At 36.3% G+C, this 12,775-nt stretch overlaps 1 protein-coding gene across 1 annotated transcript in view; it reads right to left on the minus strand.

Moving 5' to 3' along the window:
* Positions 1 to 672: 672 nt before the first annotated feature.
* LOC310906169 (DNA excision repair protein ERCC-5-like) overlaps positions 673 to 12,775 on the minus strand; it is a 14,780-nt gene continuing 2,677 nt past the window's right edge. Inside the window, exons 7-16 of the mRNA XM_083855231.1 lie at positions 11,769 to 11,912; positions 10,720 to 10,927; positions 9,300 to 10,448; positions 8,697 to 8,929; positions 8,196 to 8,318; positions 6,488 to 6,698; positions 4,566 to 4,710; positions 3,568 to 3,770; positions 2,606 to 2,688; positions 673 to 1,283 (exon numbers count right to left, since the gene is read on the minus strand). Coding sequence (XP_083711357.1) covers positions 732 to 1,283; positions 2,606 to 2,688; positions 3,568 to 3,770; positions 4,566 to 4,710; positions 6,488 to 6,698; positions 8,196 to 8,318; positions 8,697 to 8,929; positions 9,300 to 10,448; positions 10,720 to 10,927; positions 11,769 to 11,912 — 3,051 coding nt within the window. The 3' untranslated portion in view covers positions 673 to 731. The remainder of the gene's footprint in view (positions 1,284 to 2,605; positions 2,689 to 3,567; positions 3,771 to 4,565; positions 4,711 to 6,487; positions 6,699 to 8,195; positions 8,319 to 8,696; positions 8,930 to 9,299; positions 10,449 to 10,719; positions 10,928 to 11,768; positions 11,913 to 12,775) is intronic.

Consider the following 12,775-nt stretch of genomic DNA (forward strand, 5'->3'; position numbering starts at 1 on the left):
TTCACACTGCCCCACACAAATCAATCCAATGCGAGTGCTGCGACCAGTAGATACCTCTGAACATCACCTTTGCGAACAAATACTGTGTATACAGCCATGTGTCCAAATCCACAGCCAAATCTAGAAACATGTCTCTTACAATCAGAACAATTACTGCACACCAGATTATAGAGAGACTTACTGTACTGTATGCTTTTCCTTGAGATTTTTTTGACGGTTTGCATCTTCTCTCTTCAATAAATAATATTACTCTGGGCATAAAACTTCCAAGACAGGTTTAAGGAAGGGAAGAAGAAAAGCAAAAAAATTGAACTTATTTTACTTCTTCCAACACCTAGAAACAACCCAAGTAATTTTCAGAATTTCATTTGGATTTGAAGCTAAGGAAGTAACTGATTGCAGGTGATTTTAACAGGTCTATACACTCAATTAGAATGTAAATAAATTGACAACATGTTTTGGCTCAATTTTAAGATCTGAAGCCTGGAAACTTTTATCAAGTGCAATCTAGGTCTTTCTGAGTAAGTGTGCTAAAATTAGTGTAGAACTTCTACTTAAGTTCTGGACAGAAAATGAGTGACAAAATGCATTACGAATAGGGATAATTTATTATATTTTTAAAAGAATTCATTAGAATATTTACAAAGCTCAAGTCAGAAAAATCAGTCTCTCTTTTTAATTTTTTTTTTTTTTTTTTTTTTTTTTTTTTTTTTTTTTAATTTTTTTTTTATTTAAGACATTTTCTTTCTTATTCCTCTCTTGCTTTGTGATTTCTTTTTTCTGCCTTCAAACACAGGTTTGGCAGTCACCATGACTACATTTCCCAGGTCTTCATCCTCACCACTTGAGCTACTGCACCCTTTTTTCTCTTCATGGTCTGCTGTCTTTTTTGCAGTCATGCTTTTCCTCCTTTTGCTCTTGCCTAAATCTCTGCCTTTGGATTCCTCCACTGAGGAGTCACTAGAAGTTTCTGAAAGATGCAAATTTCCAACAAAACCACCTCCATATAAAATTTCTTTTCTGGAATCTGAATGTTTTCTTCTCTTTCCACTCTGTACTTTTGTTGCTGCAGCTTGATTTGCACTGCCTGTGGCACCTTCCCCTTTCCTTTTCCCAGGCTGCTTAAGTTCCATCTCTGTGACAGCAGTGGTCTCCTGAATTTCATCATCTGCTTCCTTTTCCTTTCTCTTCAGACAAGTCACAGCTCTGCGCAGTCTCTGACTTTTAATAGCTTGTTTTTCATGCTGTTCTAGTCTGAAGAATGAATCAATTCGAAGCTGAGTCTATAAAAAATAAAACAGAAACACAGTTGACTGTTTTTGTAATGGGAATTCAGTTGTTAGCTATATTATAAAGCATCTGAAACTAAAGCAGGACAAAAGAATAATGAAATTAATATATATGCACATAGACATGAAGAATAAGATGCATCATTAGAGTAATACCCATACTTTATAATAAATTAGGCAACAAGAAACTTTACAGAAATTAATAATTAGCAAACTCCAGTGAGATTTCATAAATACTGTGCTGCTGGTGATTAGACATATGTTGCTATTGTCAACCCTAATACAGAGAATCTCTGTAGTGCTCTTAAGTATGTCCTTACAAACACATCCTTAGCTTCCAGCTGTTAAAGCAGAATGTTTACTAAGTAAATGCTGTAAGTGCACTTCTCATTTGTGCCTCCAAGTGCAAAAACACGCAGGCTTTTGACTCAAGTTCATTGCACCACATGCTGCTACAGTATAAAGACTGAAGAGTAGAACTACTAGTTGTCACACAGTGTGGATTTGTGCTATTCAGCCACAGCTGGGCTTTTTGTATAGGCAAGCCAGTCCTCTACTTTTTTCCTAACATTGTTTTAGAGAGATAGACACTCCCAAAGGACATTCCAGTCGACCTGACAGTATATGTACACAACTACAGGGTTTTCACTCCACTCAGTGATACAGAGAACTAGAACACTGGTTTTGACAATGTATGTATCTTGTGTATGGCAAAAGGAAGAAAGAATTTGAAATTTGGAATCAATTTTACAACCTACTTTCACAGCTACCACAGTGGGCATCGCTATTCACTTTCAAGTGTTAATAAAGTTGGCAGAACATTTACTTGGAAATTAGAGTAATATTATTAATGGGCACTTGCTCAACAGTTCAGTCTGTGTCATCCTCAAAGGATGTGTACAGCATCAAATGGGCAGTGTCACTCCACCAAAATCTCAGGGGCACTTACATATATATACTTTATAAAAAGTGTTTATAGAACACTGTCTTCTAGAATTACTGAAGTTGCTTGAGGTACCTGTAGCTTGACTGTGTCCAGAAAAAACAGCAGCCTGGACTTGAGATAGGTGCTTGATAGGTAAGGAAACTTGAAACCAACATCTAAAATTATGCAGAGTTCTCCACAGCACACTCATATCATACAGAAATGAAGTCTAGAGAAGCAAGCTTAGTGATTAAAAAAAAAATAAATACATAAGAAGATTAAAAACCAAATCCCAGCTTCTGAGATATTTCACTCCAAAGCCTTGCTGTTCTTTTTAAAATGCTTCTCTCACAATTTTCTAGTTATCCTTAAACTACAGGTAGATTTTTACCTGCTGCAAGTTCAGCTGCTTCATCACAGGCAAAAGGATTCCGTCTATTTTTGTCCTAGTCCAGCCAAAGTGATCCTTGCAGAATGTGCAGAAAGTTAAGGAACTTTACAAAATGGCTACTACTGGTATTTTGTAAACAGATAAAATGAAAATTCCTGAAGTAAACAATGCCTGGAGGAAAGCTGCTCCACTTCAAAGTTTTTTCTACTACAAAATCAGACAGAAGACTCTGGGTTAAAACAACATATCACAATCACGCTGCTACATCTCCATTATTGCAGAACTTTTTCTGTAATACCAACATTTCCCAAAGCATGTCTCAGTAAAGACAGAACTCATTTTGGCTAAATAGCATTGCTATAACACAAAATGCCTATAAATAAACCTTATTTTTACACTTGCACCTACTGGAAGTTTCATTTACTGTTTAAAACATTATTAGCTCTGCATTTATTGCCATCTACTTTTCAATAGATTGCCGCAGCTCAGACTGCAACTGAAGCAAAAAATAGACATTATTGGAAGAAATGCAGGGAATAGCTGGGGATAAAATGCAGACTAAAACACCATTTCTGTCCAGATTTCAAGACTTATTCATGAAAAATGGCAAACATACAGAGGGAATGTGCAAAACAATCCCACTTTGAGAGGAGAAACAGGCACAGGACAGTTACAGAAATATAACAGTTACAGTAATATAATATCACAACAAACTACTCAGTTCAGCTATAAGATGCTCTTTGGATGCAAAGTGAGGCAGTGCACTCTCTCAGGAGGGCAAAGCAGCCCTGACTGCCACGCATGCATTGCTGCATTCCCTTCTGTTCCAGAGCTGGTATCCTTTTAGAGGAGCACATGCAGATAGGGCTTGGGGCCCCTCACAACAAAGAGATATTAAGGACTTGACACTCCATTACTGACTCTTTATGAACTTTGAGTACTTTTACCTAACAAGAAAGGATATTCTCTGATCTGCTCTACATCAGGCTTTCCCCAGGTGAATGAGCCCCTTGACTCATCCACCACAGGCTTCAGGTATGCTTCTGCCACTGCTGGATTTGGGAAACCTGAATAAAGCTGTAGCTCCCGCAGTTTCTTCTTGACTTTGGTGTCCTGTGGATTAGGCCTCACTTTCTTACTCTTCTGAGCCTCATTCCACCACTCACTGAAAAAGAGAAAATTATTAATTTGCCTCATAAAATTTGAAATATTAAGAGCCACCATGCTAATTTCAGTACCCTTAGTCTCCCCCTACTCAATTACTACAGGACATGATGTAGAAAATGCCCAAATGAAAGATGGCCAAAGGGACAAAAAAAACTAAGAAGTAGAAAAGACAAAACATACACATTAAGTGCAGCTATTGTAGCAAATATCTCCTGGATTCCCCATAAACTGCTAAACAGAAGGCCCCAAATTCAGACTCACTTGCACAGGATGTTCAACACACAATGATAATTTTTGGAGGTTTTCTGGTATGCAAGGAAAAGAAAGGAAAAATACAAGATTTTTTACCATCCTTGCCATTGCCAATACAGCTGCCTTGGCTCTCTTCAAGTCTTGGTCTTGCCCACACCCTACCTGTCTGTCTCCTTCCATGTCATCTATTCCACAATCAAGTCTCCTTTCTCTATGAGCAAGATACAGAAACCTCTCATCAGCCCAGGGAGAAAGAGCCTCTGCTCCACCATGGATCTAGTTCTCCAATAAACTCTGAGGCAGATGCACAATTCTACAGCTGTTCTGTTGTCTTTATTTGCCTCACTGTGATTGCTAGATCAACTTGTTATCTTATCTACTTGCTATTCCAAAGAGTGATACAATGGAGTCAAGTTTTACAGCCTATTTAGTCCCATTAATGATGGTCATATATCTTGCTGCATGCTTAACCATCAGAAAAGCATATTTACTAATAATTACAGTATGAAGATACAAAAAAGCAAATCACAACGAAGCATACGCGAATTTTAAGAGAGGTTCCAAGCCATGCCCAGGAAATTCATTTAAAATCTCCATTGCTGTTACAAAGCCAACATTTGGGATGCCCTCAGTGTAGTCACTTCCAAGCAAGTATGCCAAATTAATTAGCTTGCTTCTATCCAACCCTGAAAAAGAAAGTGTATGGATTCAGTATTTATTATCTTACAAAATAAAAAAATATTATCAGAAAGGCAAAAATCAAAAGGCACACAAAGGCATTAATTCCATAAAATTATATTCAATTCAACATCAGAATGTGCTAAGTTATATTCTGGAGCAGTATCAGTATACTGCTGCTAGCTCAAGCACAGAATAATTTTGCTAATCTGGAAAATATATCTTGCCAAAATTATTTTTTTTTTCATGGAAATGATTGTTAAACATTAGGATGGACTGTGCAGTGAGGTAGTGAAGTCATCATCCCTGGAAATGTTCAAGAAACAACTGGATGTGGCACTCAGTGCCATGGTCTAGTTGACAAGGTGGTGATCAGACAAACACTGGACTCAATGACCTCAGAGGTATTTTCCAACCTACATAACTCTGTGATTGTGTAATTTCAAATAGGGGTTGTTAAAAGGTTTGGGGTTTTTTTTTAATATTTATTACATCCAGTTACTGTCCTGTTCTCATCTAAAGATGACTTGAATTGAGCAATACCAGAATCAAATAAAAACATTCTGCTCACATTCTAGCTTCTGCTTCCTAGAAGTGTTCCTCAACTGGGAGCCTTTTGCTCTGTGCTGGTTACTAAGTAGACCAGAAGTCATGAAACAACCAGAAAGGAGAAAGAACTTAGCTGACCACTTGTATTTGATAGGCTATTAAGTCTGAGGCAACCAGACTGATTTGTAGTGACCAGCTTCAAGAGTTCAGATCTGAAAAAAAAACTTTTTTAAAAATTCCATGCAGAAAAGGAGGGGTGTGAGTCTAAACACACAAAGCAAGACAGACTGTCATCATCATACTAGTCATGATACGCATCAGCCGTCCAGACAGAAGAATTTCTGCAATGCATGGGAAAGGAGAAGCACAAGACTGCAGAGGAGTGTGGCATAAAGACTGATGATGACTATTTTCCCCCAATAAATAAATAAATAAATAAATAAATATTTGGCTTATCACATTAAAACCAGTTTAAAATAACAGACATGCTTTTACAGCAATCCTTTCCAATTAAGCTACAGTAGCATGCTTAAGTAGGGGAAAAATTTCTTCAGCTTGCTGGAAGAAACCAAACCTAGATCTTTTACCACATAAAAATGTTATGAAATTTTACATGCTACCATTTCAAAGTCTATAACCTCTCAAATTGAAAATGTCAAAACTGATTTTAGAAGAATTCTGCTCAAGACATAATAACAAGTTTAAATTGGCTCATATTTTGCCTAATACTCTATGTGACGCTGAAGCTTAGTAGTTCAACAAAATTGGCAACAATTTGATTAAACTAGCTCAAGAGCAGTCAGACAGAAGAAAAAAATCTTTCAGTGTCAACAATATGATAAATGTTTTACACATATTCCAGATCCTCTTTTAATATATCACATCTCACAATATGTCCAAAACTAACTTCCATTTCCAGAAGACTAAAAATCTGATGGCATCAGAATATCATTTTCCCACCACATCAGAAAAGTCATGCTAACATTTACCCAGAAACTAGTATAGTTCATATCTCCAGCCTTGATGATCATTACACTAACTCAGTGTATTAAATGCAGGTGGTCTGCAAATTCAGGGGGGTCATTTGGCAGTAAAACAGCAACCTAAGCAAATGGCTTTAGAGACTCTCCAAAGAACCGACATTGAATAATATCCACAAAATTCTGTAGAAAATACAAAGATGACAGAGCTGTCTTATTAAAAACTGTGTTTAACAAATCAATACCTGAGGCTTACCTAGCTCGTTCTGAAAGTCAACATACTGATAATACTCCACGTATTTGCTCTGACTGAAGAAATTTTTATAAACATGTCGTGCACCAAACAACCAAACATCACTGTCATCAGTGATTGTCCCAGAAGTCTGATCAGTAAGGTCCAGTATGGCACACTGTGCCTCTGCCTCCGTTGGAGCTTCGATATATGGAATGCCAAACAGACGGAGGAGCTCCTGCAGGATGGAAGGAAAACAGTTAATAATTCATCTAAAGAGTTAACTCCTAATACACTTCTGCTAGACTCAAAACTGCTGGATTCACACTTGGGAATTGTTTAATATTTGACAACAAACCTTCAACTTCCAGTAAAAAGCGCCAAGCTCAGTTAAGTCAAGGGGTAATTCCCATTCAACTCCTCTCAGGCAGACAGAGCCATGTAAGTCAAGCACTACTTGAGCACTCTTCTACCACACAGTTTGAGAACCTGCCATCTTAATTACACAAGCATACTTAAGTACTGTTTTGCACAGCAAGGAGAGAACTACATGCATTACAATTATGTGGGCTCCATGAAAAAAAAAATGCAGGTTAAATATAAAAAGTATAATTTAAAAAAAATCATATTTAAGGAAAAGATTTGGTCATCACTTCATCTAAGAGAGTAGTATGAAAGCATATGAGAAACATTCATATCAAGCAGGAAATAGTGGGAAGAATAGTCATTCCTTGGATAGTGTTTTGATATGCCTCTATTTTGAAGCATTTTTGCTTTTATGGGATACATTACACAACCTTAGTGAAATACCCCACATGCATTAGGTTTACAGACTTGTGCTGTTACACAGGTCTGGATTATGTTCTTCCCTAGGCTTTTTAGGCTTAACAGAATCAGCCTCAAGACTTTAAATTTTTACCATAATTAAGAAAAAAAGCACAAGATCAAAAAGACTTACAACTATAATGGTGTGCCTATGATTACACAGCACATAATACTACAAAAGCAATCTACTGGTCCTTAAAAAATCAACTGAAGAAACAAGTATGTGCAAATATTTAACCAAAATTAAACATAATTTTAAAACTACGTAAATTGTCCCATTAAGAAAAAAAAACTACAAGCATTTACATATTTCTCCGAATTAATTTGTTAGCATAAGTTTATTATATCACAGACACTATCACTTGTCTACTATATTATGGGTTTGTTGACCCAAACACATATTAAACCCTGAAATACTGACACAGAATCAACAGGCTTATTCAGGCATTATTGGTGAGATTGCTTCAAACTGCTTATTCTGGTCATAAATATATAGACTTCCTGTAATTTTTTAACATTTTAATCCCTAGGGGATTACAATTTACCTAACACACGGACTGCATCAATTCTTTGCTGCTGAACATAGCTTCCTCATATTTTTTGTTCATTTTGCACCTTTCACAAAAACAGGCCACAATCAAACTCACCTAACCTTTAAAAGTTGGAGCTTAAAAGATATACTGATTTATCCATAACTATATTATTTTATAACGTTATTACACTTATTTAAAATAGTTGGAATTCAAGATTACTTCAACACTTTCAATATTTTAAATGAAGCAAACTGAAGAAAACAAACTCCTAAGACGAAAAAAAGGTGACCTATAACTAAGTTGAATTACTAACAGCTTTTGAGTAAATGACTGGGATGGAGAAAGAAAACAAATTAAAATGACTGAACAAATACTACCTGGCTTTCCAAGAACATCTGTCCTGTTACAGAAGCAGCAACACGTTCCTGCTGCTGTTTTTGAGACTGAAGCGTATTCTGCTCAGCAGAAAGGTCCTTTTCTAATTCTTCTAGTTCTTCCTGAAAATATAAACCAAGATTTTTATTATTTCAATGATTCAAGTATACTTAGTAAATAAAACACAAAGTCTCCAACTGCAATTATTCTAGTAGTATATGTTCCATGAATTCACACTAGGAAGTTTTTACAGATTCTCTAATGCAGTAAATTGTAAGACCAGAGATGGTCTAGTCATCAATTTGTTAAAACCTTGAAGTTTTCATTTGATTTTAGAGAGATTATGCTTAACCACCTTCAAAGAAAGATCAGTTTCTATACAATTAGATACCTATGTGATAAACCATGAAACAATAAACAGCTGTTCAATACTTTTCCTTAAAAACTATTTGGAGACAAAGCACTCCAGTACAAGCTCAAAACAGGAAACAGCGAGTTACCAAACTGATGTCTTGCCACTCGTCCACTGCACCTTTACCATCAGCTTCTCCTTCAACATTCTGAGTGTTTCCCAACTGCACCTCATCAGACTCCTTTGGCAAGTCCAGTGTGAAAACATCAGGTCTGTCTGTCTCCACTTCTGGAAGTGTTGGTTCATCACTCATTTTTTCATCACATTTAGCCGGAAACTCAGCCTCATTACTGACCTCAGCATCCACTTCAATAAAGCTTCCTATCAAAGGAAAACAGAGACTTGTACACATTTTTAACTTGGGCATTGACCTCTTTTTTTCTATATGCAGCAGATAAATATAAGGATTGTGAAATTACATAAACCAAGTGGCTGACTGGTTAATACACCAGAGAAATTCAATGTACATAACATGCTTTCCTGACTCTCCATATTCTACATGCAGGATTCAATGATAAAATGTGACACCAAGGGGAAAAACACAGCTCAGATTTTCTTCCTGCCTCCTGTATGTGTGGGAGTGGATGCATTTTTAAGTATTTCTTACTAAGACAAAAGGTTACCTTCCACTGACTACAAATACAATATTGTCCTATTTTCTTATTCTTTTACACAATCAAAAAGCACCTACCATCAGAATCACTGTCTTCAGACTGTGATATCCTTTCTCTTTCCTCCCCAGGATCCCTTGCTTCTGGAAAAAATCTAATATCTTCAGATACATTCTCCTCTGTTTGTGAAATTACTTCCTGTGTATTTTCAGAAATTTTCAAGTTTTGCTCATTTTTAGAGAGGTCTGTTGTTTCAGCATGAACCAAAGCATCTGAACTAGTTTGCACAGGGGAACAGCTTGGTTTCTGCAAACACAAATTCATATCCTTATCTCCCAGAGACTTTAAGTCCATTTTGGAACCATTTTTTTCTTTGTCTATGTCTTCTTTGTCTTTTCTATAATTGTTAATATGAGAATAATTTTCAGCTATGGATATACTGGTATTATTTGGTGAAATAGGATTTTTGGAACCATTTTCTTCCTTAATTACATCCTCTGTGTCTTTTACAGTATTGTCAGTGTAAGCTTCAGCTATGGATATACTGGTGTCCTTGGGTGCAATATGATTTTCTGAATCATTTTCTTCTTTGTCTATACCTTCTTTGCTTTTTCTAGTATTTTCAATAGCAGAATACTTTTCATCTCTGAATATACCAGTGTCTTGGGGTGTAATATGACTTTTTTCCAACTCCTGATTCTTCTGTTTAAATTTAGCATCTTGCATAGTCACTTGGATTGATGAATGAAATGTAGCTGTAGGAATGTTTTTTCTCTCCTTAACTTCAGGAATCTGCTCTTCCTCATCTGAGCTACTAAGCAGAAAATCCTTCCCTTCTGGTCTTTCTGATGGCACTCCATCAGTTGTAGCAGCAACAACTTCCTCCCCTTTATCATCTTCACTCAGAGCTTGCTGAATTGCCCTCAGTGTTCTTGGAGACACACTGCCTTCCTCTGACACAAACTGGTCCATTTTCAACTGTCGTGTGTCCAGTTCTTCTTCTGAGCTGCTTTCTACCATGGCTGCACGGATAGCAAGCAAAGTCCGAGGAGAGGGAGGTGCTGCCACCACACTGTCATCTCCCTCTGTCTGCATCTTGTCAGATGCAGACAGCTTTGCATTCGCAGGAGATTCATTGATTTTATTTAATTTAGACAATTCATGCATTCTTGATGAGGGTCCTGCAGTAGTTTCCAGGTCTCTACCCATAGCTTCTTTTGCTTGAATACCTAAAAGGAAGTTTTGTGTAGAAAAAACACTGCTTTATAATAACATTCCATTTTACATAATGAACACCATTATATAAAGATTATTAAACCACTTTTCTACAGGTTTATAGATCACAGTTAATAATGTATAACAATAATGCACATTTCATACAAACTACTGGCTACATTCACCAATAAACAATATTCAGGTTTTTCTTAAAACTACCAGTTTTAAGTGTGCCAGAATGCACGCTCCAAAAAACAGGTTTTACAAAATTAAGACCTGACATACCCTTTATCAGAATATAGTGAGAAGTCTCTTCAGAGACCACCCTCCTTGATTCCACTTCTTTCACAAAACCACCTTCATTTTCATATTGTGTTTGGATTTCACCCGAGTGCTGTTGATTCATTTCTTTTTGTACATTTTCTATGCACCGATTGAGGTTGCTTTTTTTAAGCAAACCCCTAAGCTGGTACTGGGAAAAGTCATTGGAGTCCTCAAAAAAACAAAACAAAAACAAAACAACACAAAAAAGTCAATTGAAATAAAATACCCCTTTTAAGCAAGTTCATTTCCCACACTCTGGAAGAGTGGGGGAATTCTTTCAAGAGTTCCTTTAAGCAGCTAACATTTGTCTTTCACTGGCTGCTGCACTCCCAAGTGACAGCAATACTATCCTGGCAACATACAACAATTCTGAAAGGTACCAGTAGTTCAGAGACTGGAGAACATGACATCTCAATCTTGACTATCAGAGCTCATCCCCATCTTAAATTAAAAAAAAAAAAAATTAAAATTAAAAGAGAATCCACACGTGGATCATTTCAAAATGATGGTTCTTAGTTTACATTTGGACATAAGCCATCATTTGATCTTATTTATACTGTACTTTCAAAACCTCATTGTAGAAGTGATACTATAGGATTTCCCATTAGTGTCTGAACAGCTTCAACACATCTGCCTAAGTTACAAAAGCCTTTTCCCAGCTGCCAGCTCCTCCAACAACCTCAGGGTTTGGAATCCAAGCTGTGTTCATTCTGCCTGGTTCATCCACACCAGCGGCATGTTATGCAATCTTGGGCATAATGCTCATGAGGCATAAAACACAGCACAATTTTTAACATTTTTGCCAAACTGAATTAGCTCTGCTAATTTTAGTGGAAATCAAGAGATAAGGCTGTTAAGAGCCACCATTTCATTGGGTTTTTTCTCCTCAAGGTAACATCTCTAATTAAATAGTCCAGGGTGTAAAGCTTTCCAGATGTAGTACCCTTTCTTCATCTGTATTAACAGCAATAGCTCCATTCCAATGCCTTGAAAGCTATTTTAAGTATTACCTCTGGCATTGCTTCAAATAATGTTCTTCTTCGCTTTGTAAGTTCTTTAAGATCAGTCAAAATCTCATGTTTTATTTCTGGAGGCAGCTGGTGGAAATCTTCTGATTCAATATCCACAGAATAAGGATTTTCACATAACTGTTCCTATAAAAAATGGAAAACAACAATACATATTTTATATTTTATACAGCACAATAAAAATTATAAAATATTTAGAGCATCATTCCAAACAAAACAAAAGAAAAACCACAAGAACTTTGTTACTACTTCCCATATGGTAAAGAAAACAAGAAAAAAAAAAGTAACTACATGTAATAAAAAATGTTAAGTACCCCACTGATGTATGCTATACAGAGAAACTTAGTTTCATTCTTTTTACAAAGAGATACTTAGTATAAATCACAAAAGCAGGTCATATAGCCTCAGCTACCCTGATTTTATCCTTCCAAAGAGGTTCTCCTTCTGCGTGAGAACTACTTCAAAGATAAACAGTCCTTCCAAGAGTTTTTTTGGGTTTTTTGGGTTTTTTTTCTACTGATGAAACCAAGATAATTTTATTATTTATTATGTCTTCTTAGGTCATGTGTTTCTCTTCTCTTCCTATCAGATCAGCACATCAGAAGCAAATACAGAATTTATCTGTGAAAACACAAGAACTTAAGTGCTTCAACTTCAGTTCTCATTTGGAGAAGCACAGGAATTTTGTTAAATATGCTGTACTTTATGTGCACACACATATGCACAAATACATGGATTTCACCTGCATTATTACAAAAACCAAGGTCTCCTCCATGTGTTCAGAGGAAGTAGTAAAAAGAAAAAGAAAGGCTACCACAAGAATTTTCTGTTCTGCTGTATTCTAGTGGAGAAATCACATTTATATTTCCTCAGTAACAGGAATTCTTAGAGTACTGAAAATTAACTTGTTTGCTTATGAGCAATGCTATACCAAGACCTATATCCCTAAATAATTGGCTATTTTATAAGCTTTTTTTTGTCTTCTAAGT

The sequence above is a fragment of the Zosterops lateralis genome (genome assembly GCF_965231275.1).
Source record: "Zosterops lateralis genome assembly, chromosome: 2".
Classification (NCBI taxonomy): Eukaryota; Metazoa; Chordata; class Aves; order Passeriformes; family Zosteropidae; genus Zosterops; species Zosterops lateralis.